General features: G+C 46.7%; 1 protein-coding gene across 1 annotated transcript in view; it reads left to right on the top strand.

The window, feature by feature from the left end:
• The first annotated feature begins 628 nt into the window (after nucleotides 1-628).
• Nucleotides 629-24,626, top strand: part of LOC149347148 (uncharacterized) — a 287,424-nt gene continuing 263,426 nt past the window's right edge. The window contains exon 1 of the mRNA XM_089585504.1: nucleotides 629-1,907. Coding sequence (XP_089441630.1) covers nucleotides 1,517-1,907 — 391 coding nt within the window. The 5' untranslated portion in view covers nucleotides 629-1,516. The remainder of the gene's footprint in view (nucleotides 1,908-24,626) is intronic.

Raw genomic sequence — 24,626 nt, 5'->3', positions numbered from 1 at the left:
GCAGAAGGGAAGCACACTAAAGAGATCAGTGCTGGCGTGCGCACGTTCCTGTATCGTCGTGTGGGCATTGAATTAGCGGCGCTCTTTCTGGGCTACTTCCGTACCCGCCATTTCCAATGGTGTGATCGAGCGTAAACTGCGAGCACTCCTACCAACTTCTCTTTTCCTTCCCCTATCCTGCGGCTTCCCCTTCCACTGCATCGTTCTCAGCACCAGCGCGCCACGGCCCCCCCGTAATACCGACCCGAAACCACCGTTGAATAAACACGCACGCACGTACGGTTTCCCGCCACCGGCAGCGCGCGCGAACGCGCCTTCTTTTCGCGCGTTTCTACATCCTTCCCCACCTCCTGGGCGCGCGCGCACGCTTCGTGAGAAAGAGGAGGACAATACGTAGCGGGGGGAAAGGGAGCGAGGAGCTACAGCCAGCAAGGAGGCACGCTGTACCTCCTCTCTCCTGCTTTTAGAAAAAAAAAATAGAGGCCACGCCCCCTGGCATTCTCATTCGTCGAGAGCCACATCCGGTTTGGACCCGCCCCTGAAAAACGCCACGCCCCCTGGTGGGCAGCAGCCGAAGGAGGAACTTAGCAGACGGCGCTCGTAGTTGCGCCCGGTCGTTGGTCTACGGGCCGTATTTTCCGACGGGCGGCTGCGGGGCGACTGCAAAAGCTTGTGCAACGTGTTCGAGAGGAAACGAAGCATCGGTGTAGTGGCGTGCACCCGTTATTGCTCGTGTTCTCGATTTGTGCGGCTCAGAAAAAGATGGACGCAGTGTGATCGCTTGCCAGTGTTGTCGTCTGCGTCGCTGCTGTTGTCTACCATTACCGGACAAGGTTGGCGCGCTGCTTCGTCGGGCGAGCGCCGACCGTCGTCTGCTGCTCGGAGGTCGCCTTGCGCCTGAACTACTCAGGACCGCATTCTCCGGACGAGTTCGCCGCCTCTATTCTTCCTCAAGCCGCTCGAAGCTGTGCCACTTGACCAAGGTAAACAATTAACGCTGCTTAGAAACTACCAGTTCCAGTAGCGTTAACTCTATGGGAGCCCGTGGAGATTGGCCGCGTCCTCAGACGTATCAACCATCCAGCACGGTTTTTGTAGTTTCCACCAACTGAAGTTTCAGGAAAACAAGTGTTGCTTGTCGCTCTATTTCACACGCGCTGGAGGTGTGCCGGCTATGCTGAGTGTTTGGTTTCGTTTTAGCCAAATGTGGAACCAGCGCATCCGCGCTGAGAAGTGTTGTGCTTGAAACTGCGCAGAAGACAGCCCCTCTACATTACCCTGTGAATCATTCGTGCCAAAGTGAACAGGAAACGGTTCAGGCCGAACCGTTTAATCCGATCAGCGTCCGGTGCGCAGTGCTCAACACCTGCTGACACCATTCATTCAGTGCTGCTCAGACACTGCCCATCAATCATGACGCGACGACAGTCGTGACGTCAGACATCCGGCAAAGGGTTACCATGGCCCCACGGAGGATTCGCACCGAGGACTCGTCGCCGGTGCCTGTCGGCCGCTGATGCCATCGTCGTCCCTGATGGAAGCGACGCGACTGCTGGACGCCGGATGCCTGGGTCGCCTCGGGCGACCTCTGCCAGGACCGTATTCGCCCTTCGGTACCCCCATGGCCCCGTACAGCATGGCGGCCTACCCTCCGCACCACGTGCCCTACTCCATCGACGGCATACTGCACGGGTCGCACGCGGCGGCCTCGCACCACGGCGGACCCCTGGGTCTTGTGATGGCGTCTAGTCCGGGCCACGCGGCCCTCGTCGGCTCGCGGGCAGCTGTGTTAGGGCACAGGATCGCCGCTGCCGCCGCCCAGCACCACCAGGAGGCGCAGCAGCATCAGCAGCACCAGCAACAGCAGCATCAGGCGGCCGCCAGGGCGTCGTCGCATCGCTCCAAAGGTATGCTTGCATGTCTGCCAATTGTTGTCAACGAGGAACTCACTCCAGACACGAGGCCTAACTGTGTGTCACAGCCTGAGACATTCATTTCTTCAAAAGGTTGTGGAATCAGACGCTGAAAAAGCGGTAACTGCAGTACATCGTGGGCAAATGTCCGAAGACCCGCGAACGCACTTCATCGGGTTAAGCATGGGCTAATTGGAGTAATTTTGAAGGTTTGCGCGAGCACAGAACGAAATAAGAAGGAGGCGACGACCGCCAAAACAGAGTTTTTTAGTACACACGAAGATACTTTAAAGAAACGGTGACGGAAATAAGATATTCATTCTTACGCCCTAGCTAAGACTAGGCCAGTAAGTTGCAGGAATTCTGCACAAGGCATGCAATGATTGCAGATTATAAGTAATGTACAACATTCTGGGCGCCAATAGCATTCGCAGTACCCACTAACAGAGGTACTGAGGATGCAAGTAGAACTGAAGGTACTTTTGTCCCACTCCAGGCGTCGGCCTTTGGAGACACGCGCTATGGCGAAGAGCGTCTGATAATTTGCGTAGCGTCTTTTATTTGTGTGTCTATCTGTACAGGACTACAAGCAACAGAAACAAGCGTCAACGTTGCTATTACTTACTTTGTTACACGTTAGTTTTCCATCTTTGCAGATATACTGCCGATTTACTTCCCGGTATTTTGGATGTCTTCTCTTTACATATCGTTTCAAATATACCCTATTCTCTTAAACTGATGATGTTGCTGTTTAAACAAACAAGATGACATTCTTGCCTATTTTTCCAAGTGTGGTGTCAAATAACCATTAGGCTTATGTAGCATGTGAACTTAATGTCTGCTCAATTTCTAAGCAATGCAGTTTCTATACTAAAATTATTGATTACGTGTCACTAGAAGAAATGTCATGTGCATATGTATCTAATAGAAGAGTCTTGCCTATAGATAATCTCACGCTGCAGTAAACCTTTTCGAGGGTTTAATTGATGTGCAACCTTATGTTTATTCAATAAACATCAATCACATAAAGTTACAGCAGTGCTGTGGAGTAGAGGTCCCTCTGAAAGAGGGAAACTTATGTGATTATTTGGTGGAAAAAGCCGTCATATGACTAATAAGCAATAAAGGCTCACTGTAGTACTTATTGGATGTTAAGGAGTTATTTGTAAAATTTGCTTTAAAGGGTTTCGAACAGCATGCATGCCAGAAGCACTACAGGTGAGAAGATGCTAACATGCTTACTTCCTCCGCACCGATATATCCTTTAGGACAGTGTGGCCGCTGTAAGCACCCCCACCATGAAGGCAATCTAGCCATTTCATTCACTGCTCAAGAAATGTGCGAAAAAAGAGGCGTCAATTACGACTCTTCAGGAGAGTGTTATGACTTGAAGGTTTCTTGGTAAACGTTTCGTGGTGATGTGTGTCGCTTAGCGCTTTTAAATAAATATTCCCGGAGATGCGCACGATGGCAGTTACCCTGCCTGTATTATAGCAATAGCATGACAAAGCCCGTGATCTGTCTTCCCGAAGTTCTTAGTTCGGTGTTCCTAAGTGGACTGCCTACCTTAACTGTTATATCGAGGTCCTTCACGAATCCTGCAATCTTCTTTGACTTAAATCCATCCTGGATTCTATACTACACGTTCACGTTATTGGTTGCCGACTGTAAGTAAACTAGCGCCACATTGCGGCCGCGCAGCGAACCACTCAAAATGGGATAGTCGCAAAAAGAATGGCCGTCGTCTGCAGTGTGTCTTTGGAGAATTGGATGTCTTTTGGAGGTTTCAAAAGAAAAATTAATCTAGAAAGCGTAATTGTTGCGGAAATAATTTTGCAGTGATAGGCTGGAATACCTGTTTTGTGGAATTTCGTGAACTCATTCTTTAATGCCAGAGACAGGGAATTCGGACAGAGGCTGCAATGGAGGACTTGACAAAAAATTATTCGGGCGATACGAAACAAAATGCTAACTGCGTGAAAATAGGTTTGCTGTGGTCGAGTAATGATTTCCATCACAAGAATCAGTTCTCCATTCGTTGTGGTACTAGGCGGAATTTCGTTTTGTCCAACATTTTCGAAGACGAGCATAACCCTGTGAAACACTTAAAGCACAAAATAATGACAAAAGTGTTACAAAGAAACATATACATATTCATGACATACTTCCAAATAAATCGCGATGCCTGCTTTCTTCGCGAAATTATTTAGTGGCCGCCAAGAAAATGCGTGTCTGTATCGGAAAGTTAAAGGGACGACTGTAAAACAGGAGTGTATATTGCATGTTCAACTCAACATCTGAATTACTCGTGCGCGAATTTTGTTTTGCTTTTTTAGCGCGCACAAAAAAGTGGCACAGTTTTGTATAAAAATACAGATGGATAAATAAATTTGTTAGGACATGGAGGGACCCAAGTAAGCACAAGTATTTAAAGGTGCACTGAAGAGGAATCTGAGCTCGTCTTTTTGCCGCGGGAACTCGATCTACACGTTCCTAGCATTCTCAGAAACTGCGACTTATTGCCCTGTGTGGCCGATTTCCCTAATTAAATCGAATTAACGCCCGGCTCCCGCCGTTTTTTTTAATTCTGCCTCGTACGGTGGGCGGAGTCGACCAACGCGGGGAGTGCCTTTCAGCCAGCTCCGTGGAGGCTTTGCTTTCGCTTCATTTTGTTTTTTAGGTTTCCGTGAATAAATAGTTTCATTTGCAGATAATATAACCGCAAAATAAGCCCACACAAATAAAAATACGCGCGGACTGTTTGCTTCTACGGACTACTACGTATTACTCCGCCGATGGCAGAGCGGCAAGCCGCCACTGGACTTGGTGAAAGGCACTCCTCGCGTTGGTCGACTCCGCCCACCGTACGAGGCAGAATTAAAAAAAAAGGCGGAAGCCGGACGTTAATTCGATTTAATTAGGGAAATCGGCCACACAGGGCAGTAAATCGAAGTTTCGAAGAATGCTCGGAACGTGCAGATTGAGTTCCGGCGTCAAAAAGACGACTTCAGATTCCTCTTCAGTGCACCTTTAATGTCAAAGAGCTCAGGACAGACGGCTGAAGGTGGGAACGGTTGAGCGCGAACGTATTTAAAATATTCTAGAAAAACTTTTCTTGGTGAACAATTCAGTCACAACAACCTTTAACACGGAATAAGTGCCACGTGGATGCTACAGTCTGGACTGGGTTGTTACACAGGGATTTCATTCCACTTATTTTCGCCCTGAGTAGAAACCTCAGCTGTCGTGGAGGCATTCCGGAATCATGGTGTGGAAGAGTGATATGTGAAAATATTGGAAGATATTTATAACGATTCCACAGCGACTATAGCCCTCCATAAAGTCACCAATACAATTGCAATACGGAACGGTGTCAGGCAGGGAGACACGATCTCGCCAATGCTATCCACCGCCTGCTTACAGGAGGTATTCCGAGGCCTGAAATGGGAAGATTTGGGGATGAGAGTTAGTGGAGAACACCTCAGTAATTTGCGATTCGCTGATGACATTGCCTTGCAAAGCGACTCAGGACATGAAATACAAAGCATGATCAATGAGTTAGACAGGCAGAGCAGAATGGTGCGGATAAAAATTAACATGCAGAAAACCAAACTAATGTTCAAGAGCCTAACAAGGGAACAGCAGTTCGCAATTGGTAGCGAGGTGCTGGAAGTAATAAGAGAATATGTCTACTTAGGGCAGGTAGTAACCGCTAATCCGGATCATGAGAGCGAAATAACTAGAACAAGAATGGGGTGGAGCGCGTATGGCTGGTTCTCTCAGATCATGAATGGCAGTTTGCCAATATCCCTCAAGAGAAAAGTATACAACAGCTGTATCTTACCGGCACTCACCTATGGGGCACAAACGTGGAGGCTAACAAATAGGGCTCAGGTTAAGTTAAGGGCAACGCAGCGAGCTATGGAAAGAGAAGTTATAGGTGTAATGTTACGAGATCGGAAGCTGGCGGAGTGGGTGAGGGCCCAAGCGCGGGTTAATGACATCGTGGTCGAAATGAAGAGGAAGAAGTGGGCTTGGGCATGGCATGTAATGCGAAGGCAAGATAACCGCTGGTCCTCAAGGGTAATGGAGTGGATTCCAGAAGAAGGGAAGAGTAGCAGGGGCCGGCAGAAAGTTATGGGGACGGATGAGACTAAGAAGTTTACGGGGATATGGTAGCCGCAGCTGGCGAAGGACAGGGTTAATTGGAGAGACATGGGAGAGGCCTTTGCCCTGCAGTGGGCGTAGTCAGGCTGATGATGATGATTCTCGCCCTTCGTCATGGACTAAAGGAGCGAAGCATAGTAACAATGCATGGAAAGACTTCCACAAGAAAGGAACCATATCCCATACCTCTTGCATTCCCTTGCTGACCTGTAGTATGCACTCTAAATAGAAAAGAGTAGAAAAGAGACCAAGCTGTCCTCTAGCGCACTCCCGGTAGAGGACAGCATACTTCCTTTTTTTTCTCCCACATATGCGTATTTGTGCTTAGAGGCTCGTATGCAATTAAGAGAGTTTCACGCATTCCAACCTGCGACTGTTATTTCTTGAGAAAGTAAAACTTTGCCAGGCTTTTTTTTTACATATTCATCAGTCAAGCATGCATTCAAATCGGCTCCGTCCCAACTCACGGACCGGCCCACTTCGTGCCGCCTACCATCTCGATCGTTATGTTTGCCCGCCTTTTGAAAAGACTTGCCATGAAAATTCTAAGATGTGTGAACGCATGTTTTCAACGACATTTAGCCTGGTGCTATGAATAAAATGCCTGTGATTTTTTTTTTCGGATCATTTCTGTTCTGTCTTTTATGTTGATGCCCCCAGGCTAAAATTTTTTGGGAGTATTTCTGAAACCGCCTATATTTCATGCACGATTGCCGTCTTCGGGCGGCCTCTCTATACCGCTGCAGTGAGGGATTTCATATCGATATGACTGGCGCTTTCATACTGTTAAACAGTAAAGAAAACATGATAAGGCCATTGCTACAATTATTTCATGTTTTAAGCGTTCAAGGTGGAAAGATTTTCTTCTCGCGGATTTTACAACGTAGACACATGGAAGCACGTAGTGTTCACTTGGAACTCCTCAAAAATAGAAGTCATTTATTGTCACTTTCAATTTAGAACGCTTTGCACGTACTCTCAGCCAATTTTTTTTTTTGGTATCCACTTTCTCTTGCCAGTATCAGATAAAAAGACAAACATGCCTCTCTGTTTTGAATACTTCGTTTAACCGCTGTAGTTTCCGCAAAAAAAAATCTCAACTGTACAAATAATAATTCCTCAGCTCCTCACAATGCTCCAGTTAATAGTGTGGAGGCACTTCATTGCTTCAGAAGCAGAACAATAATGACCACATATATTTATAAATAATAATCAGCAGCCAAGTTAGACCCTCTGCAAGACAAAAGCCTCATTTATTTATCGGTAGATCTCCCACCCTGGCTTCATTGTAGGCCTACCTGTGCGAGGGAATTTCATAACCTCTTCTCCCCCTTGGTTCCGACCAATGCACCCTAATTATGCGCTCACACCGAATAAGCTCTACAGAATAAATGCCGTAAACAGTGCGTGGATGTAATGTACTACATTGTGCGTCCTACATTGTATATATCTATGTCAGGCTGGGTAACAAATGTGGTCTTGATAGTCCGAAATGTGCAATGCAAGAGGCATTCTATATTTGCTCGTGAGATGCTCCTCATCCAATCCATGGGCCGTAATTCAGTCGTTTTGACTCCAACATGAACCGTAAAGCACATAATTACAGCTGGGAGGTCGGACCCGATAGCTGAAAGGAAATCTCGCTTCTGGCTGTATTGGCGCCGTAGAGCAGACTATCGCTCAGCTGCCGCCTTCCTCTTTAATCATTTTATAAATTCACGTCTTTTCAACAGGGGCTACGCTGCAACTACAAAAGACGTACCCATAACGAGATACGCCGCAGCTATCAAAGCAAGAATAAATGCCTATTACTATTATTGCTGTGCAGATGACCAGTCGGTGTCAGATGACAGAACGAAGAATAGCTTCAATGAAAAACGAAGCGCTGTGACTCAGATCTGTCAACGTCTTTTCATAAAATCTTTTTTTTTTTGCTTTTCATTTCCAATCCATACCTGCTTAATGTATGTAGGATCAAGGAGCATTGCCTTTTCTTTCTTTCGGCGCTAAAGGAAAATGGAATCGCAGTTGTGTCAGTATGTGGAGTCTGTCTTGCCCGCTGATACTATAGGACAAGCATGCGTGGTCACATATATGCAGCGTGTAGTATGTATGACTATTGCATCATTGTTAACAGCATCGCTAAAACCTTAATTCGACAGCAAGATGTCGCATATTTCACACTTCGTGATGTAAGGGTGCAAATAGGGCGAGTTAACTTGAAGCACTAATCCTGGCGACGGCACTAGTTAAGTTTTTCCTTCGTAAAGCGTCGGATGGCCGGATCGGGCTCGTCAGATGCCCGTCGATGCGACGAATAACGATTTCACGTTGGTCGATGATCGTATGCGGTCAGCAGTACGAAGGGCACTTCGTCCGATTCGTCCACTCGTCCGGCGACACGTTGCCGGTTGGGGCAGCAACTCCAACTTCTTGACAGCAAAAGCTGATTTGTTGAGACTGTAGCAAAATACAAGTACTAAGAGAAAAGGCTCTTTAAAAGAAGGGCTGTAGAAAAGCGGCCGAGACTGAGACTCGATGTGCTCCTTTTTTGCTCTTTGTTTGCAGCGGGTTTTAATCCCTTCGATGATTGGAGGGAACCTCCTTTAGTCAGTGTGCTCTTGTAGAGTGTCACAGGTGCGCACACTACGCCACAATCTCCAAGCTGTGAATACAGCGCTGTCGCGAACGCGTTATCTCAGGTCCCTTATAAAAATCGTCTATAAACAGTCTATAGGTTTATTATTGACTCTACTGACTTCCTTTAAATACTGCTTTTTGTCTATTCATAGTCTATAGACTGTCTATAGACAAAAGTCTACTAAAAGTATGGTCATAAGTCTATAGATTGTATATAGACTGCCATGACATTTGTATTGCCTATAGGCTGTTCTCTAGGATTTGCCTACAGACAGTCTATAGACTTTATAGACAGAAGTCTATAGACACTCTATAGACAAACTTTTTGTAAGCGGTTTCGTCTCACCTATAGTCATAGAGGTCATATAGGTCATAGGAGCACCAGGTGCTCCGGCCGCCGCCATCAGGTCTATGCCTTTTACTGGGAAGCGTGCAGGTGCTTTCGGGACGGTAGGGTGGGTAGTCGTCTGACACTAGTGCACAAGGTATAGAGAGAGGGCTCTCGCGTACAGGTTCGAGACGTCTGCTGCACTAGAGTCTTCACCCCGTGGCACGGAGAAAGAGTCGGGGAGCTTTCTTTCCAGCGACACAGTCTGCTAACCGCGGCAGTAGGTATTATAGCATTCATGAAATTTGTTCTGATATCCTCCACTCTACAGGGTAACCCCAGTAAATGTACCCGTTTGCCACCACCCCACAGTACCTTGCCGGCCTCATCCAGCACCACATGGCGACAATTACAGACAGGCTGTTTTATTTCCCCCCACCGTCTCTCATGCTTTCACCCAACCTTTCCTCCTGATTGTACCACCTGTGGCGTGCCCAGATCCACACTTTTCCACTACCTTTGGGAATGTCCTTCCCCAAAGGCAGTACCCCCCATCCCCAATCCCACTCATTCTTCCTGGGAGGCTGCTTTACGGACCGCTCAGCCCGCCGGCCAGAAATGGCTGGTGGATCGGGCTTCACGTGAAGCACAAGCCCGTGGACTCCTGGACCAGTAGGGAACCGCCCTGGAAGATTTTTTTTTGTGTGTAATAAAGTTGTTTGCATCCATCCATCCTTCCAACAGATATTTGTACCATGTGCTATATCTTATGAGCCAGAAACAACTAAAATAAGTTTGGAGGCTAGTGCTTTGGGGACTATTGCTATTGCTCACTCCTCTTAGGGATCAGGATCAATATCAGCGGGAATTAGCCTTTCAAAAGATTGGCTGTTTTATCAATATCTGCCTTACTTTATATTTTATATGCGCAACGACCGTTCACGTCGAAGCACGCCAGCCACACAGCCGTACTCACCTCTTTTGAGCGCCCACCATCGAGACGGAGAAAAGAGGAGTCCTAAATAAATAAAAATATATAGTTCGCCCTTTATCTAGCGTACGCTGATAATACAGGAGGAATAAGGTGTACAATTACATTTCTGCTTTTACAGGGCCAGGGTGAAGGAATATCGCTGCGGGCTCATTTACGGTGGTTATGCTGTCAGCAGCCTTATAGCTCTTGAACTGAGATTCCACCCGACTTAACAGGCTTGTTTTCTGAGCCTCGACTGGAAACTGCCGTCAGAATGAGTTTGAAGAGAGACCGTCAAATATTAAGTGAGTCTTCAGGAGCGAGCTTCGTACCCGCAGGAAGGTTTTCGGTGCGCGTCCGAATGGCGCAGACCACCATCTTGGATACCAGCAAGTGCAGTAAAGAGAACTATAGAGGCTGCGAACGCAAAAGCGCGCAGCAGAGGCATACGGGGAAACACAGTGTCCAAGGAATCGATCCCGGTGCTCCGGCGCCACCACCGGAGAGGGAGGGGCACCAGAAGGGTGAGAGGGAACGCTATAAAACGCATACACGCATGCATCCTCGCGCAAACGCGCCCCATTATAATGTTTGCCGCGCTTGCGCACGCATTCATTGGAGGGTCCGTGCACGATCCGGGAGTCGTTATATGGTTGTTGGTGCTGTTGCTCCTGCTGGCGTGGTGTTTGCGCGTCCGCCGCTGGAGGTTGTTTACTCAGCGTCAAAGCGTATCCCCTCCGTGACGCCGAGGAGAGGAGGTAAAGCATTCCGCGCTTCCTTCTCACCCTCTCTCATTTCCGGCTGCCATTTTTACTTACGCTCTCACATGTGTTTATAGAGTGGCGCGTTGCTCACCTTTTTCGACGCAGACAGTGTTGGATTGACGCGAAGGAGGAAATGGAACGCAATTGTCGCATGCGCAGCACGAACTGAGGGAGCAATGCTTGTCGTTGTTTTACGTCACTGATTTGTGTGGTCCATGGAAGAAACAGAACAGCCAAGCAGCTTTTCAAAGTTCGTATTGCGCTGCGGGCGTATGAGCAGAAGGGAGAGGGGGGGGGGGAATCAAAGAGGCACGCGTAACGCGCTAAATTTAAATTCAAGCTTCAGACAATGTGGTCCGGGATGCATTTTCCAAGGAATGGTCAATCTCAACGCTGCCAACTGTACCCCAGGCACAAAACATGGACGAGATCACCAGGGCCCATTTTTCAGTTTCAGAGCTTGTAAGTCGCTCGACAAGCGCCCCAGGGAAGTCATAGATGCTCTCAGGTGACCTCATTTCATCAGCTGACTCCCAGAGATGGTTATCTTCAGTGCCGTACACGTAGTTAGAAATGCCGGTCAGGCTAAAGTTCTTCGAGACCTTGCATGTCTTCTGGCAACATTAGCCACGCGTTCAAACACCATATGCAGATATGTGGAAGAGTTGCTCTCTTCAGTCTCCCATTCGGCTTCCCTTGATAGCTGCCCTCGGCGATGCATTAGGCTTAGGGGGGTCGAAATTTCGCTTTGAATGGGCGGTTCATACAATCGTGGAGCGGCTGCAGTACGCTCATCACGCATCCAGGCATTATATCCAGTTCTGTCCGCTCCGTGAGTTTTCAAGGAGGCAGGGGGTCTTGTGTTCCAGCATGCCTCCTTGTCGATTCTGCCACCAGTCCTTTATCCAGTCAATTGCTCGTATGTCCTACATGCAGCCTTTGTCTTGATCGCCGACCAACGTGCTTTCGGGAAGCTTCTCCCTTAGGGAGACCCTTCCTCTTGAACGCAACGTACGGTGGAACTTTCCTATGGCCAAAGGTGGTGCACATGATCGCGCACACCTTTCTCCATTGGGGCTTGTCGTGCGCAGTTGTTAACAGTTCAGGGTGCATTGTGGATGTTATATACGAGGCGCTTAACTGTAAGCACGTTAAAGTTAGAAGTAAACTGGGTGTTTGAAGTACAGGGGTTTTGCCCATAAAGTGTCCAGGACTTTAATCGCAGTATATATTTACCAGGTCGGAGGTTTGGTTCTTCTCGCCTCCCACCAGTGTCCCTATATATAGGCAAAACATCGTCTTCCGACCTGCTGCCGTTATCATGAATGGCTGGCACGCTAAGAAGGTGTCTTTACTCAGCTAACGAATATAGTTCGTCATTTGGCCACAAACTATGCGAATCGACAGCATTGTTATTGGATATCCAAGTCCCTTCTTTTTGAAAATTACTCTTGGCAATCACTTTAACGATTTCAGTCTTTCTAGGTACACATTACTAATTGTGAAGAATTCAGTTTCAACTTGCATTAGGAAACACAGTGGTCTGCAGCCTCCATTGTCAGTTGCGCGTCCACAAATACACCGTCGAATTAAGCGAGGCAAAGTGCACATCATCATGGCGCCGCACATTAAGGATCAGTTGCGAATGCTATTCAAAACCCCAATAACCGATCGGATATCTGTAGCGAAGGTCGACGTGTGCAGCGCCGGCACATCTTTTAGAGTTCCCTTGCGTTTGATTTTCTAGCAAGCAGCGGGAAATGCACAAAAATGTAAAAGTTTTGGTGTAGCTCGTACAACGGCGTGCTCCGTTCAGCTTCTCACGCTGCATTAATTTATGGGAGCCAGCTAGCTCCGACCTGTGGTCTATACTTACCAGTATGGTGTTCGGCACAAAGTTCTGATGCCTATACCGTCATATACCAGGTGTCCCAGCTAAATGTAACCAAGCTTTTAAAAAACACGGGATGTCCTAGCCGTCTGAAACCAAATGAGGGTTGTTTAGAGTCGCGTGACCTAGTCTGCAGTATTTTTTTCGTTCTTTAAGGTTGACTAATTAGTTATGCTTAATTAACAAACTTTTTAATAATTGACTTAATGAAGAAAGTGTAAATGGAAAAGCTGTAGATCACTTTGGGAAACAGCTTACTGAGACATTTGCAGCAAAGTAATATTTACGCAACGTAGTTTTTTTACCTGCCTTTAACCATAACCCGCACAATAAGAAACAGCTTCCACATGACAACTGTGCCACTTCAACGCCCCAAGACGCGCCTTAAAGAATAAAATCTGTTTTTTCTGAAGTCGTCTCCTCGATGAGACTTTGGGTGCACATTGGGGCAGAGAAGTGAGCGAGCACCTGGTCACGTGATAACTTTCTTTTAAGGCCAATAAATGAAGCTACGTAAACCGTAACTTGACGGAAACAGCACTACAAGCGGTTTTTCGAGACGATCTAAAACTTCTTCATTGACACTTTCTTCTTGAAGTCAATAATTAAAAAGTTAGCTAATTAAACTTAATTAATTAACTTTGAAGAGTGAAAAAAATACTCAAGACTAGGTCACGCGACTTTGAACAACCCTCAGTTGGTTTCAGTGGACTAGGACACTTCGCCTTTTTTAAAAGTTTGGTTACCTTTAGCTGGGACACCCGGTATATTGGTCCAAAGAAAAAACACGCGTCTTTCGGGTCAGCAGCCGAGCACCGTAGCCACTGAGCCACCGCAGCCGCGGCGGCCGCGGCGGCTGGAATTTCTTTGGAGGAGAAATTCTAGAGGCCCGTGTACTGTGCGATGTCAGTGCACGTTAAAGAACCCCAGGTGGTCGAAATTTCCGGAGCCCTTCACTACGGCGTCTCTCATAGCCTCAGTCGCTTTGGGACGTTAAACCCCATGAACCAAACCAAACCAAAAAACACGCCTAGCCTGTCCTCCATCGCCTGTGGTAAAAATAAACCTCACAACTGCAGCCGATACCAGCGCTCCTCCCTCCAAGCAACTCCTCTCAAGGCATTCGGTCACCCTTTGGTACCCAGGAAAGGAAGCTCCTCGAAGAGCACCGTACACGCAAAACTGGCGTGAGATAGAGGGATCCCCAAGTAACGTAGTAGTCGGGTCGGGAACGGCGCGGGCTGGCCATCGCGTCTTCCGATACCAAGAACCGTCTCAGCAGACATTTTCAGGCAAGCCTGAAACACGCTACAAGTGTTCAGGCACATAGGACCCCCTACTCTGACCTCTTTGCAAAAGATCACCTTGTGCCCTCCACGATAAAAGAAAATCTCCGCTAAAGGCTCACCACAGGTGGCGCATACCAGTCACTGCTTGGGGACGCATGTGTCGCCTTTGTCACAAATATACAGCCCGCAGGGTTTGCTACTGGAATTTGCAGTCTGGCTCGTTTTGCATCGCCAGCACAGCAAATACCTTCACCGAGGGATAATTGCCATCCTCACCCTTCCAAAGTTCAGAGCATACAGGTGTTTTAGTAGAAAGCCTCACTACAAGTTCTGACAGTGAAAGCGCTCAAAAAGACAAGGACGACAGAATAGGAGAGACATAGAGCGCGTTGTCTTTTTGAGCGCTTTCACTGTCCGAATGGAAAACCAACTTGCCCGCTCAATTCTGTTTCTCAGTACTGTGCTTAGATCTATTTTTGGTGACGACTGTACCTCGTGTTTGCTGAACACTTCAATAGCATTCTCCCCGTCCAACAAAAAAAAAATACTAATAGTTCGAGGGGACATTTAAGCCTCGCCTTTCACCCGATAGCCTTTCGATAGCCTTGCGATAGCCTTTCACCCAGTCCCGTGGCGGCTTGCCGCTCTGCCATCGGCGGAGTAATACGTAGCAATCCGTAGAAGCAAATAGTCCGCGCGTATTTTTGTTTCTGCGTACTTATTTTGCGGCTGTATTATCTGCGAATGAAACTATTTATTCACGGAAACCTAAAAAACAAAATAAAGCGAAAACAAAGCCTCCACGGAGCTGGCTGAAAGGCACTCCACGCGTTGGTCGACTCCGCCCAGCGTACGGGGAGAATTCAAAAAATAATTGCGGGAGCCGGTCGCTAATTCGATTTAATTAGGGAGATCTGCCACACAGGGCAATACGTCACAGTTTCTAAGAGTGCTCGGAACGTGTAGATCGAGTTCCTGCGGCAAAAAGACGAGTTCAGATTCCTCTTCAGTGCACCTTTAAGTGTGCGATGCGCTAGCGTCATGGGAGAATTCCCATTTAAGAAGGCAATTCACTACTTTACATTCATAGACCAGTGGGAGTCCTCATATCCCTCCATGGCGCAGTGGTGCAGCGGTTAAGCGATGCGCCACTGCCCTACGATAGCAGGTGCTCCCAGCGGTGGGTCTTGTGCCGTCCAATCTGCCCTTCTCGAGCTACAGATCAATAATTTAACAGCCACCTCCACGGTGGGCAGTTTGCTCACCATCCAGTGGGCAGGTTGTGAGGACGCCACAAGGTCACGTGACCTGGGGTGACCCACCTGCCTCCTAGGTTGCTCTCTGAGCACCACCTATCAGAGCCACGCCCGTGATTTTCCGCTCACAACGCCGACATCGCCTTTATGGTGAAAGGGTCCTTTAACGGTATAGCGTTAAAACGTCAGCATCCTTTCATTTCGGGCCTACTATGACCACCGACCACGTCTAAATGAAGAAGCTTCCATAGGACTATCCGTGAAAAGAAAAGTTATCAAGGGAACACAAGAAAATGATTTTATTTTTTCGGACGGAGGATTTCCCCTGTATGTTGTTATCTTATTCCAGACGCAGCGGCAGTTTCTGGCAGGGAGGCGACAGCCGCGGCGTGTCGTCCGCTATGGAGACAAACAATGGAATCGGCTTTCTTCCGTCCGCGGCATAATAACATGCACTTTTCGCCCGACAGGATATAAAAACCACATTGAAGCCATAGTAAAACAATAAGGGCAGGCGTGACAGAAAAGGAGCGATGCCCGAGCTGCGGTGTTGTTTGGACAGTTGGCGATTCAAGAGAGACGTCGCATTTGGCGGGTCCGAACATGACACCCTTCCATCATGCACGTCGACCGCTACGCAGGCCTCCCCCAGCGCTACGCGCGTGGCACGCGAAGTGCCTATTGTTTTGAAGGCTCCCCCCCAAAAAAGTATTCTCAAAGTTCGCGCTCACACGCTTGCCGGAAGATGTGTTTGCTTTGATAGAGCCGTGTTGAACACCGCTGCATAACAAATACGCGTCCGCTGCTCAAAAATTATGCACGTTCCTGGAGAGTTTTGTCGACACTGCACCTGCAGGTATAGGAAGCATTATGCACACTCTGAAAGTTTTTACACCCTTGAAGGTGTACAAACGGTGTGCCGGAAGGTCGCTGGGCGAACAACTTTTAATGTGTTTATAAACACCTTTATGATGCCTCATGAACACCCTAATATGATAAAAGTGTTGCCGAACAACCTCTGGAGGCGTTAGCCCTAGTTAAAGAGCGTTATACCCTTAAAGGTAAAAAAATTTTCTAGCGTGCTGCAGTATGGCATGTGGGGACTGTTGGTCGGAGCGTGTCGCAGAAGCTATTGAGCCACTTTCTGCACGTACTTGTGAAATGAATGATTTTAAGACTGCGTAGGCATTCCGGGAAACACTCTGGGAGCTGTTCGAACATACTGGGAAACCGTTCCTTTTTCTTTTTTCTTTCGGAACCTGGAACTGCCCGCACATTCCGGAAAAACTTTGCTAACGGAAACCTTGAGCGAGTAATCAAGAGGACCACATCGACATTAGCCTCGCCAGTCGCATGGAAGACGTTGTATATAGAATATGTGGCCAATTTGGACAGAGAGAACAATTAAGTGTAATTTTTTATTAAATCTCGTCTGGTCAGGTAGTAGGGTCATTATTAGTACCAAAAAAGGAAAAGGCCGACCAAAGGTTTGGGTCAAAAAGTATAGACGTTTCAGCTTCCATATGATCACCTTGTTCGCTGTAAACATCGCTCGAAGAGCGGTGCTTGAGAACGTTTCAATAATCGTCTGAGGCATCTAGCATACGCAGGCGGCAGACTGCTATCGTTGCGATTAAGCGTCTGTTCTGTCGTCTACACAAGCAGAGACTCTAGATAGGGGCTTGAAAGCCCGTTCCTCTCCTTGGCGATGACGAAAGCCTCTTCCCAGCGGATATCATGTCCAGTTGATACGGCGTGCTCTGCAACTGCACTGAAACTGACTTTCTTGTTTCCGACGTCCTTGATGTGTTGCTTCAAGCGCCTGTTGAAATTTCCGCTTTCGTCTAAGTAAACATGGCCGCAACCACCGCAGGGAATCTTGTACATGACCAAATTAACAGAAGAGTGACAGGTATATAGAGCCCTTCGCTTTCGGGTTTTATGTCTCTCGGAATTCGAGGAGTGAAAATCAGGCGAATTTTTTTAGCCCAGAGTCGTCTACAAATCAAGTAGTTCGGGAAAAAGTTATATAATTACGGTTTTATCGAGCCCTCTATTTCACAAACAACATGAAAATGGCACGTTTCGCTGAAGAAACTGTTTACCATATCACATTTTTTCTCATCTACTATTAATAGCCATTACTAATGTCCTACACAGTATTTGAGCGTCGATGACAGACCTGCCTTTTTACTTTGCAGAGAGTAAAACCATTCACTCGACATAACAAAGGCAACTTTAAAGACAACACAGCCTTTGAGCAGGACGTCGTTGACAAGGGTAGTGCTTGTCAGCGACAGCAATGAAACATCAGGTGAATGCTCATGTTTTTGCTTAACGCTCCTGAAGGGTACTTTTGAAACTTACCTTCAGCTTAAACGGAGAAAATGGATAGCAAACGTCAAATCAGCTTTAAAATCACCACTTCATTCAAAGCACTGCTCTACAATTGAGGACAGGATATCGGCTAAGTTTCATTCGGTGCATTCAACTTTCTGAAGATGAAACGTATACGTTCTATATAGAAAGCGCATTTCCGGCTATAAATCGAGTTTAACCCGATTTTAAGAAATTTTCGGCATGCAAGAATCGAACACAGTTGGGTTTTAACAGGAAACGAAGGGGCCTAGAAGTAGATAATGACTATTGGAGCCGGGCGTCAACATTATTGTGCTATCCGCATGAGCACCATAGCTTGTTCTGGTGCCGTGCCAATCCCAAGCTTTGCAGCTTTGCAGCGAGTATGCGTGTTCTACATCAGCATCTACACAATGAAATGTCGCTATCTGAATAGATTTCTGAGGTTTTTTTTTTATTATGGTTGATGGGGGTTTTAACGTCCCAATGCGACGCAGGCTATTAAGGGCGCCGTAGCGAAGGGCTCCGGAAATTTCGACCACCTGGAGTTCTTTAGTGTGCACTGACATCGCACAGTACACGGATCTTTAGAATTTCGGCTCCCTCGAAATTCGACTGCCGCGTTTCTTTCCGTAGAGACTAGACTGCTCTGGCGTTACAAATCATCGGGTATTTTGTCTGCACGCTACACATCTCGCTGGACATCATCATTGCGTTCGGTTGGCAAAATTTTTGTTATAAAGTTGACTCCCATGTACAGCGAGACAGCCCTAAAGTATGACGGTGTCCATACAGTTATTATTGTTATTGTTAATAAACTAGCAAGGGAAGGAAAATGTTTTACTAGCCGCGGGATCTGCCATCAAAACCTGAGTCACCTGAGCCGCTAATAGCCTAAGTAAAATGACAGGGAGAGGACAGGAAGAGTGAAAGAAGAGGCAGGCGGAAGCGATAGTAAGAAGGTATATGAACAATGCAGTTCGACGCCCGCTAATTCCAAAAACTGGCGGGTTGGTGAAACAGTGGCTCAAGCAGCTCATTTAAACTCCACACGCTTAGATTTCGACCGAAAAGGTCGGTGTATACAGGGAGTTAGACTACATATGAACTACAAAACCTTCAACAAAGAACTAAATCATCGCCACTGTCCTTGACATAAAATCGTTGCTACCATCATTGGAGGTCAGTCTACAATATCGCTTTCCAGCGCAGAATGATCTGGCTGTACTCCAAATGCATGAGGTCAAACTTTTCCCCTACGTATTTATATCCCCCAAGGATCATCATCAGCATCAGGTACTGCTAACGTCAAAAGCACAAAAAAAACTCACTCGTATTTATGTTTAGTAACTTCTCAGGCCAGCCTAATACATTCAGCTGCAGCAGTAGGCAGGTAATTAAACTGCAGTCGACAGTTTTAGCTTGAAGCTTGAAACTCCTATAATTATTTGTACTACAGTGGGGTTCCTTCTTAAGTGATCACAATCTTTTCCTGGACCGGATTAACACCGCGATTAACGCCACGAAGGAGAGCACCTGCAAGACCTGAATTTGTATACTCACTGTACTTCAGCTGATTTATTCTTAATCCTGCTCCCTATCTTACCGATCCACTCTACAGAAACGCAACAGCCACAACCGTAGCCTTACCCTATACTTTGCACGCACCAATACATTCAAGAACTCATTTTTTTCAGCGAGCAATCATGGCATGGAATTCGTTGTCAGCAAATGTCTTTTCGGTTCGTGGTGCCGCTGCTTTTGAAAACATTGTTTTACCTAATGTGTCAAGTTAGTGTTAACAACACACCCTGTTTCTTTCCATTTTTTTTTAGCCTCGGAATTCGGGATATGCGTAGCGTTGCATCGTATTTTTCTTTTTGAATGTTGCCCTCTGCATGGTCTGTATGGCTGCAGTATGTGTAAATATATAATAAATAACTTCTGAGGACACTTTGGCAACTAAAGTGTTGGAAGGGGAAAGCCGAGGACACTATGCCGTGACCACTTCCGGTGGAAGTGATGTCACGCCGTTCCTGTGGCTGTATCGATGCCCAAATTATACACCTTTCGGGTATCTTAAGTGTTAATTGCGCTTAATTACACATTTTTTCCATCTAATTTGACACAAATCCGACGTTTTTCCGACCAATCTGTGGCAATTCTCACTATGCCATGACGACTTCCGGTGGATGTGACGTCGCACAGTTCCCGTGGCTATTTATTTATTTATTTATTCAAATACCCTAAAGGCCCGAGCGGGCATTACATAGGGGGGAACAACAGTAAAACAAAGCAAGAAAAAATTTCCGATGAGTACAAAATTCGTTGGCCGGGAACACATTGTTGAAAAGCATCAAACACTCAAAATATAAAGGCACATGACAAAGAACACTCAGGTTTCCTTCAAAAGCAGTGCTTCAACAAGAATGCAAAAATATGAAGGTTACAGCTCGAAGTGACGTTTTAGAGCGGTTACAAACGCTTCGTAATCATTGGCATATCGACGTCCGTGCTGTTTCGACGCCATTTCGATATTTTTACGTACAATTAAGTAACTAATTAGCCTACAGTAATAAAACTTGGCTTCTAGGTTCATTGTTTTCTCCTCTATCTGAATCAATCATTGGTTTTATTCTATCGTTCTTAGTTCCCGAGTTAAACCAGTGTGACACGTTTGTTAACGGAGGACAGTATGAGCCATTAAAGGCTTTCGCCTTAATAAATATTTCCATTGTATTCCTTTGTGCTCATCGCCTTAGGTAGTAGCTGCGTCACGTCCCCACTGCCATCGGTATCTGCCATTCGTAGCGGTGGATGACAACAGAGTAGAAGCGAATGGAAAGAATTGCTTATAGTCTTCTTGCCCTCATTCTGGCATTCTAGTTGCAGAGCAAGTTTCCTCGGGCAAATTATTCCGACGTTTGCGTATGCAACAACGTGACTTGCCTGAACTTCCGATGTTGCCCAAACTCGCTTCGCGCGCACGCATGTTTCATGTCAGTGGGCACGCATCAGCGGTTTCTATAGGCTTCTCGTATATAGCATCACGCCTCGATATACCTGCTGGGTCCCAGCGCCGTTCGGCTTTCGTGCCACGCAACCGGCGAATTGTCCCCCCTTCCCTTTTCTGCCTCCCCCCATCGGCGCTGTCAATGGAGACGTCACGGGCGACACATTCATCAGGACGCCCGATTGAATCGATCCGCGAGCCCACGCGTTCCCGTCGCTGTGCTTACCGTCTGTCGGCCGCTTTTTTTGGCGCTTTTCGTCCCCTCTTTCTTCTCGTCTTCTTTCTTTTTTCTCTTTCTTTTAGTGCTCTTTCGTCCGTTGTCATTTGAGCGCGCGCAGACGTATCGATCCGTTCGGGGATGCGGGCGTATATGCGGATAGTGCATGGTCTTCGCTTGTACAGTCGGGGACAAAAGTCTCCGGACCACGTGTTCCTCAGACGAAGCTTATAGCTCTACTATCAGACAGCGGCTGGAGACCGCACTTGTGGAGATGAAAGAACAAAAATTTAACTTTTACCTCCACAAGTCTGGTCTCCAGCAGCCGACTAATAGCAGAGCTATCGGCTTCGTTAGAGGAACACGTGGTCCGGAGACTTTTGTCCCCGACTGAACAGTACACTATAACAAAAATATGACGATATGGGACTAAAAAGGAAGTAAGTTCTCCTCTAACGCACTAAGAGAGTGTGCTAGGGGACAGTTTACCCCCCCTTTTACTCCGTTTTGTTTATATATTGCAGGAGCCATCGCCACAGTATAGGCACTTGAACTGAATTGAATAAGTGTCAGAATGAGAAATTTGCCTTATCCATGGGCGTTTGCTAACCACATTTAGAACGCGATTATAATGCCAAACATTCCGCAGTCGGTGAGCGAATCGTTTATGATGTCAGCGAATTTAAAGCAGGGAAAATACGGGACAATCATCCTTTGCAAAATATTTGTACTTTGGTTAGAAAGGTTTGTTGTATACCATAAATTACAAGGAATAATTTCGAGAGAATGACGCCACCCTATTTATGTTCGCTATTTCTTCAGAACTTGTTTCTTCCCTTATATCACTCCAAGCCATTCCCAGTAACAAAGATTTCAGTGGCTTGGAGCTAGTTTTATATTTTAATAAACCCCAGCATGACCCTTCCTCAAGCTCTTTGTGTACACGGGCTTGTCTGCAAACGCTTTATTTGGCAACTAAACACCGTCTGCTTCGTGTACTGTCGCCTGGAAAAAGATTGCATGAACCCTTTAGCAGCAATCTAAATCATGATTTAGACTAGTCGATGTCGTCCTCCATGCGCCTTCACGCACCAAAGAGCACAATGTAGGGCGATAAATAACCGATAAAATCCATGCCCGGAGAGAGAGAGACAAAGTGGTAGAGGAAAGGCAAGGAGGTTAACCAGGAGAGTGTTCCGGTTGGCTACCCTGCACTGGGTGGGAGGAGGAAACTACCCTGCCTGGAATAATCCTGTATTCTACAGGCTGCTTGAAGCTTACGTTCTTACTCATTTCCAGTGTTTTTTTATTTTTTCGTAGTTCTGCAATATACCTGAGCTGTGTGGTTCCTGCGTCGAGCCCTCGAGCAACACTCGATTTCTTACATGTATACGGCCGCGTCAGAGCCACAACTAATGATAGCTCGCAGTGAGTGGCATCGAAAAAAAAAACGATTTTTCTCGTTTGCGTAAATAGAGGCTGAATGTTTGTTACCCCCTATCTATTATCAAAAATGTACCCGGACGACTATATCCCCGAGTGCAGGTCCTGTGGTGAAACAGCCACGTATGACCACATACTATGTCAATGTAAAGAAGAACCTCCACCGGAGGATCTAGTAAGAATTCCTTCTGTTGAGCGATGGGAGGCCGTGCTGGTCAGCTCGGACCCGGGCATTCAAGCCTTGGCCACCGAGTGGGCCGCTCAGGTCGCCGCCAGCCGTGGTTTGGTGGCCATCTAGCGCGGACCGTCTGCATCTGCATTTCTGACGGAATAAATGTTTTCCAATCCAAACCATACGAAATGAAAAAAAAAACAAAGCTGGTAAATTTTCCTGCAGGCCAGTAGCAGGAATCCAAAGCACTACATGATGCGCCTTGTTAACGTATCGAAAAATATAGTAACCCCGATGTATTTAGTCCATTGTAAGACCCCTCCATTTCAATGGGTGTCAGCATGTTTGGAACGCTATATAGCTTGCGCAGTCGAGAGCCACGTAATCTAAGCCCGGAAAACAGCGTCCGTAATCCGATCCTCCCCGCCCGAGCCTACGTTTGCGAAGCACTCTATTTTTTACCATGCGCTGTATTTTATAGTATTCCTCCGCACTTAAACCTACGACTGCGTAATAACTTCATAACCGAGTGGATGTGGAAAGATGTATAGCCTTCGAACTTATAAGAAACAAACCTGCGTATTAAAGAAACAAACAAAAGTGATGAAGCTATATACATGATGATAAAAACGAGATTCCAAACGCCTAAATTGGGGTCGTTGCTTCAAAAAAAAAAACACACAAATGCGCCTGCGGCGGATGCATCAAAGGCTGTCCTCCTGCTTATCTCATAAAAAGCCCAGTCGGAGGTGTTCCCATGAAGGACATAAATGGACGAAGCCACTGGAAGCGAGAATTTACAACGCGTCTCAACGGCTCCGTAAAGGATAATCCACGTCTGGCCCACCATGACGATGGCAACGCTTTTTCGTCTCATCATTTCCTCTCGATGCTGCATATGTTTTTTTTTTTTTTTCAGACGCCGAAGCGTTCAAAATTACACGTCACCGCGATGTGTAGGCGCCCAGCGACGACCGTAAAATTCGGCCATTATGTCCGGCGAACATATAAGCGGACGGCTGCGATGAGCCGTAATTGAGACGTGAAGGAGTTGTCGCGGACTAGGGGTTGTACGGTGCCTGTTGTATAACACTATAAACACTTCGGCGCCGCGCCAATTGGTGTCTTTAGCCATGCCTACCTAAGGAGATAAGAGGTGGAATATATTGATATCGGTTGCACAAAATTGCAGGGTATACATGTTAGAGAATGCGAGCACCAGCACAGGTGTGATTTAATGATCCGTAGAATGAGATTATAGCGTGAGAGAATAACGGGTGGCGCTAGCCTTCAGACGGAGAGGAAAGGTGGCCATAGGGGATAAGTGCAGAAGCAAGTGTCTCAACAGCTTGTTTTTATGCTTAATGTTATCGCTGTAGAATGTCCATGGCAAATTCCTGAAGAAAAATGAACATGAACTGCAATTATGTTCCGTAACAGCGAGGATCATTGGCCGCTCTAGATATGAGATATTGAAGGGCTAGCGAAGAGCGCTAAAAGCTGCCCGTAATTGCATGAAGTTGGCCTAGTTAGTTTTGCATTCCAAGAATTTAGCGCACACGACAGGACGAGAAGAACAAAGACGACAACAAGAGTGCACTAACTCTAAGCTGCTCAAAAACTGACGTCTACAGCATAGGAATTAAAATTTTTGCGGATATTCCGGTTTTTATAATGCTTTCAACTTGCGCCTAGAGCTGTTGTGGGGCTCCTCTGCGCTACGTATTAATTCCTGTCTGACTTAGACGTGTGGTTTGCTTAGACTGCATACCTGAAATAAACGTTTCGCAAATCATTCGGCAAATGTCAGGCCAGTGTTGGAATATGTTTGCGTAGCATGGGATCCTTTCACCGGCACTCTCATAGACAAGTCGGAAAGGGTACAGAAACGCGCCGCAAGGTTTGTGACAGGGAATTGTAAAATTCGTACAAAAAGCTCAGAAATTGGCGACAGTATTGGGTGGAAGAATTTGTCCGGAGAAAAATCTGCAGGCTGAAGTTCTTAGTATATGCAATGAATGCACCAATATTAATAAAAGAACGCACCTAAGGCAGTCACATCCCATATAGGAGCCAGTAGACAACACGAATAAGATTAAGAGTTATGAAAGCGATAACAACTATTCATTTTTGCTTGCCACATTTCTTGATCGAAATAATCTTCGGAATTAATTATGATGTGGCAACACTTGGTGACACGAA

Source organism: Amblyomma mixtum, chromosome 4 (genome assembly GCF_055824585.1).
Source record: "Amblyomma mixtum isolate Tamu chromosome 4, ASM5582458v1, whole genome shotgun sequence".
In the NCBI taxonomy this organism is placed as follows: Eukaryota; Metazoa; Arthropoda; class Arachnida; order Ixodida; family Ixodidae; genus Amblyomma; species Amblyomma mixtum.
This window is presented reverse-complemented; position numbering and strand designations above follow the sequence as displayed.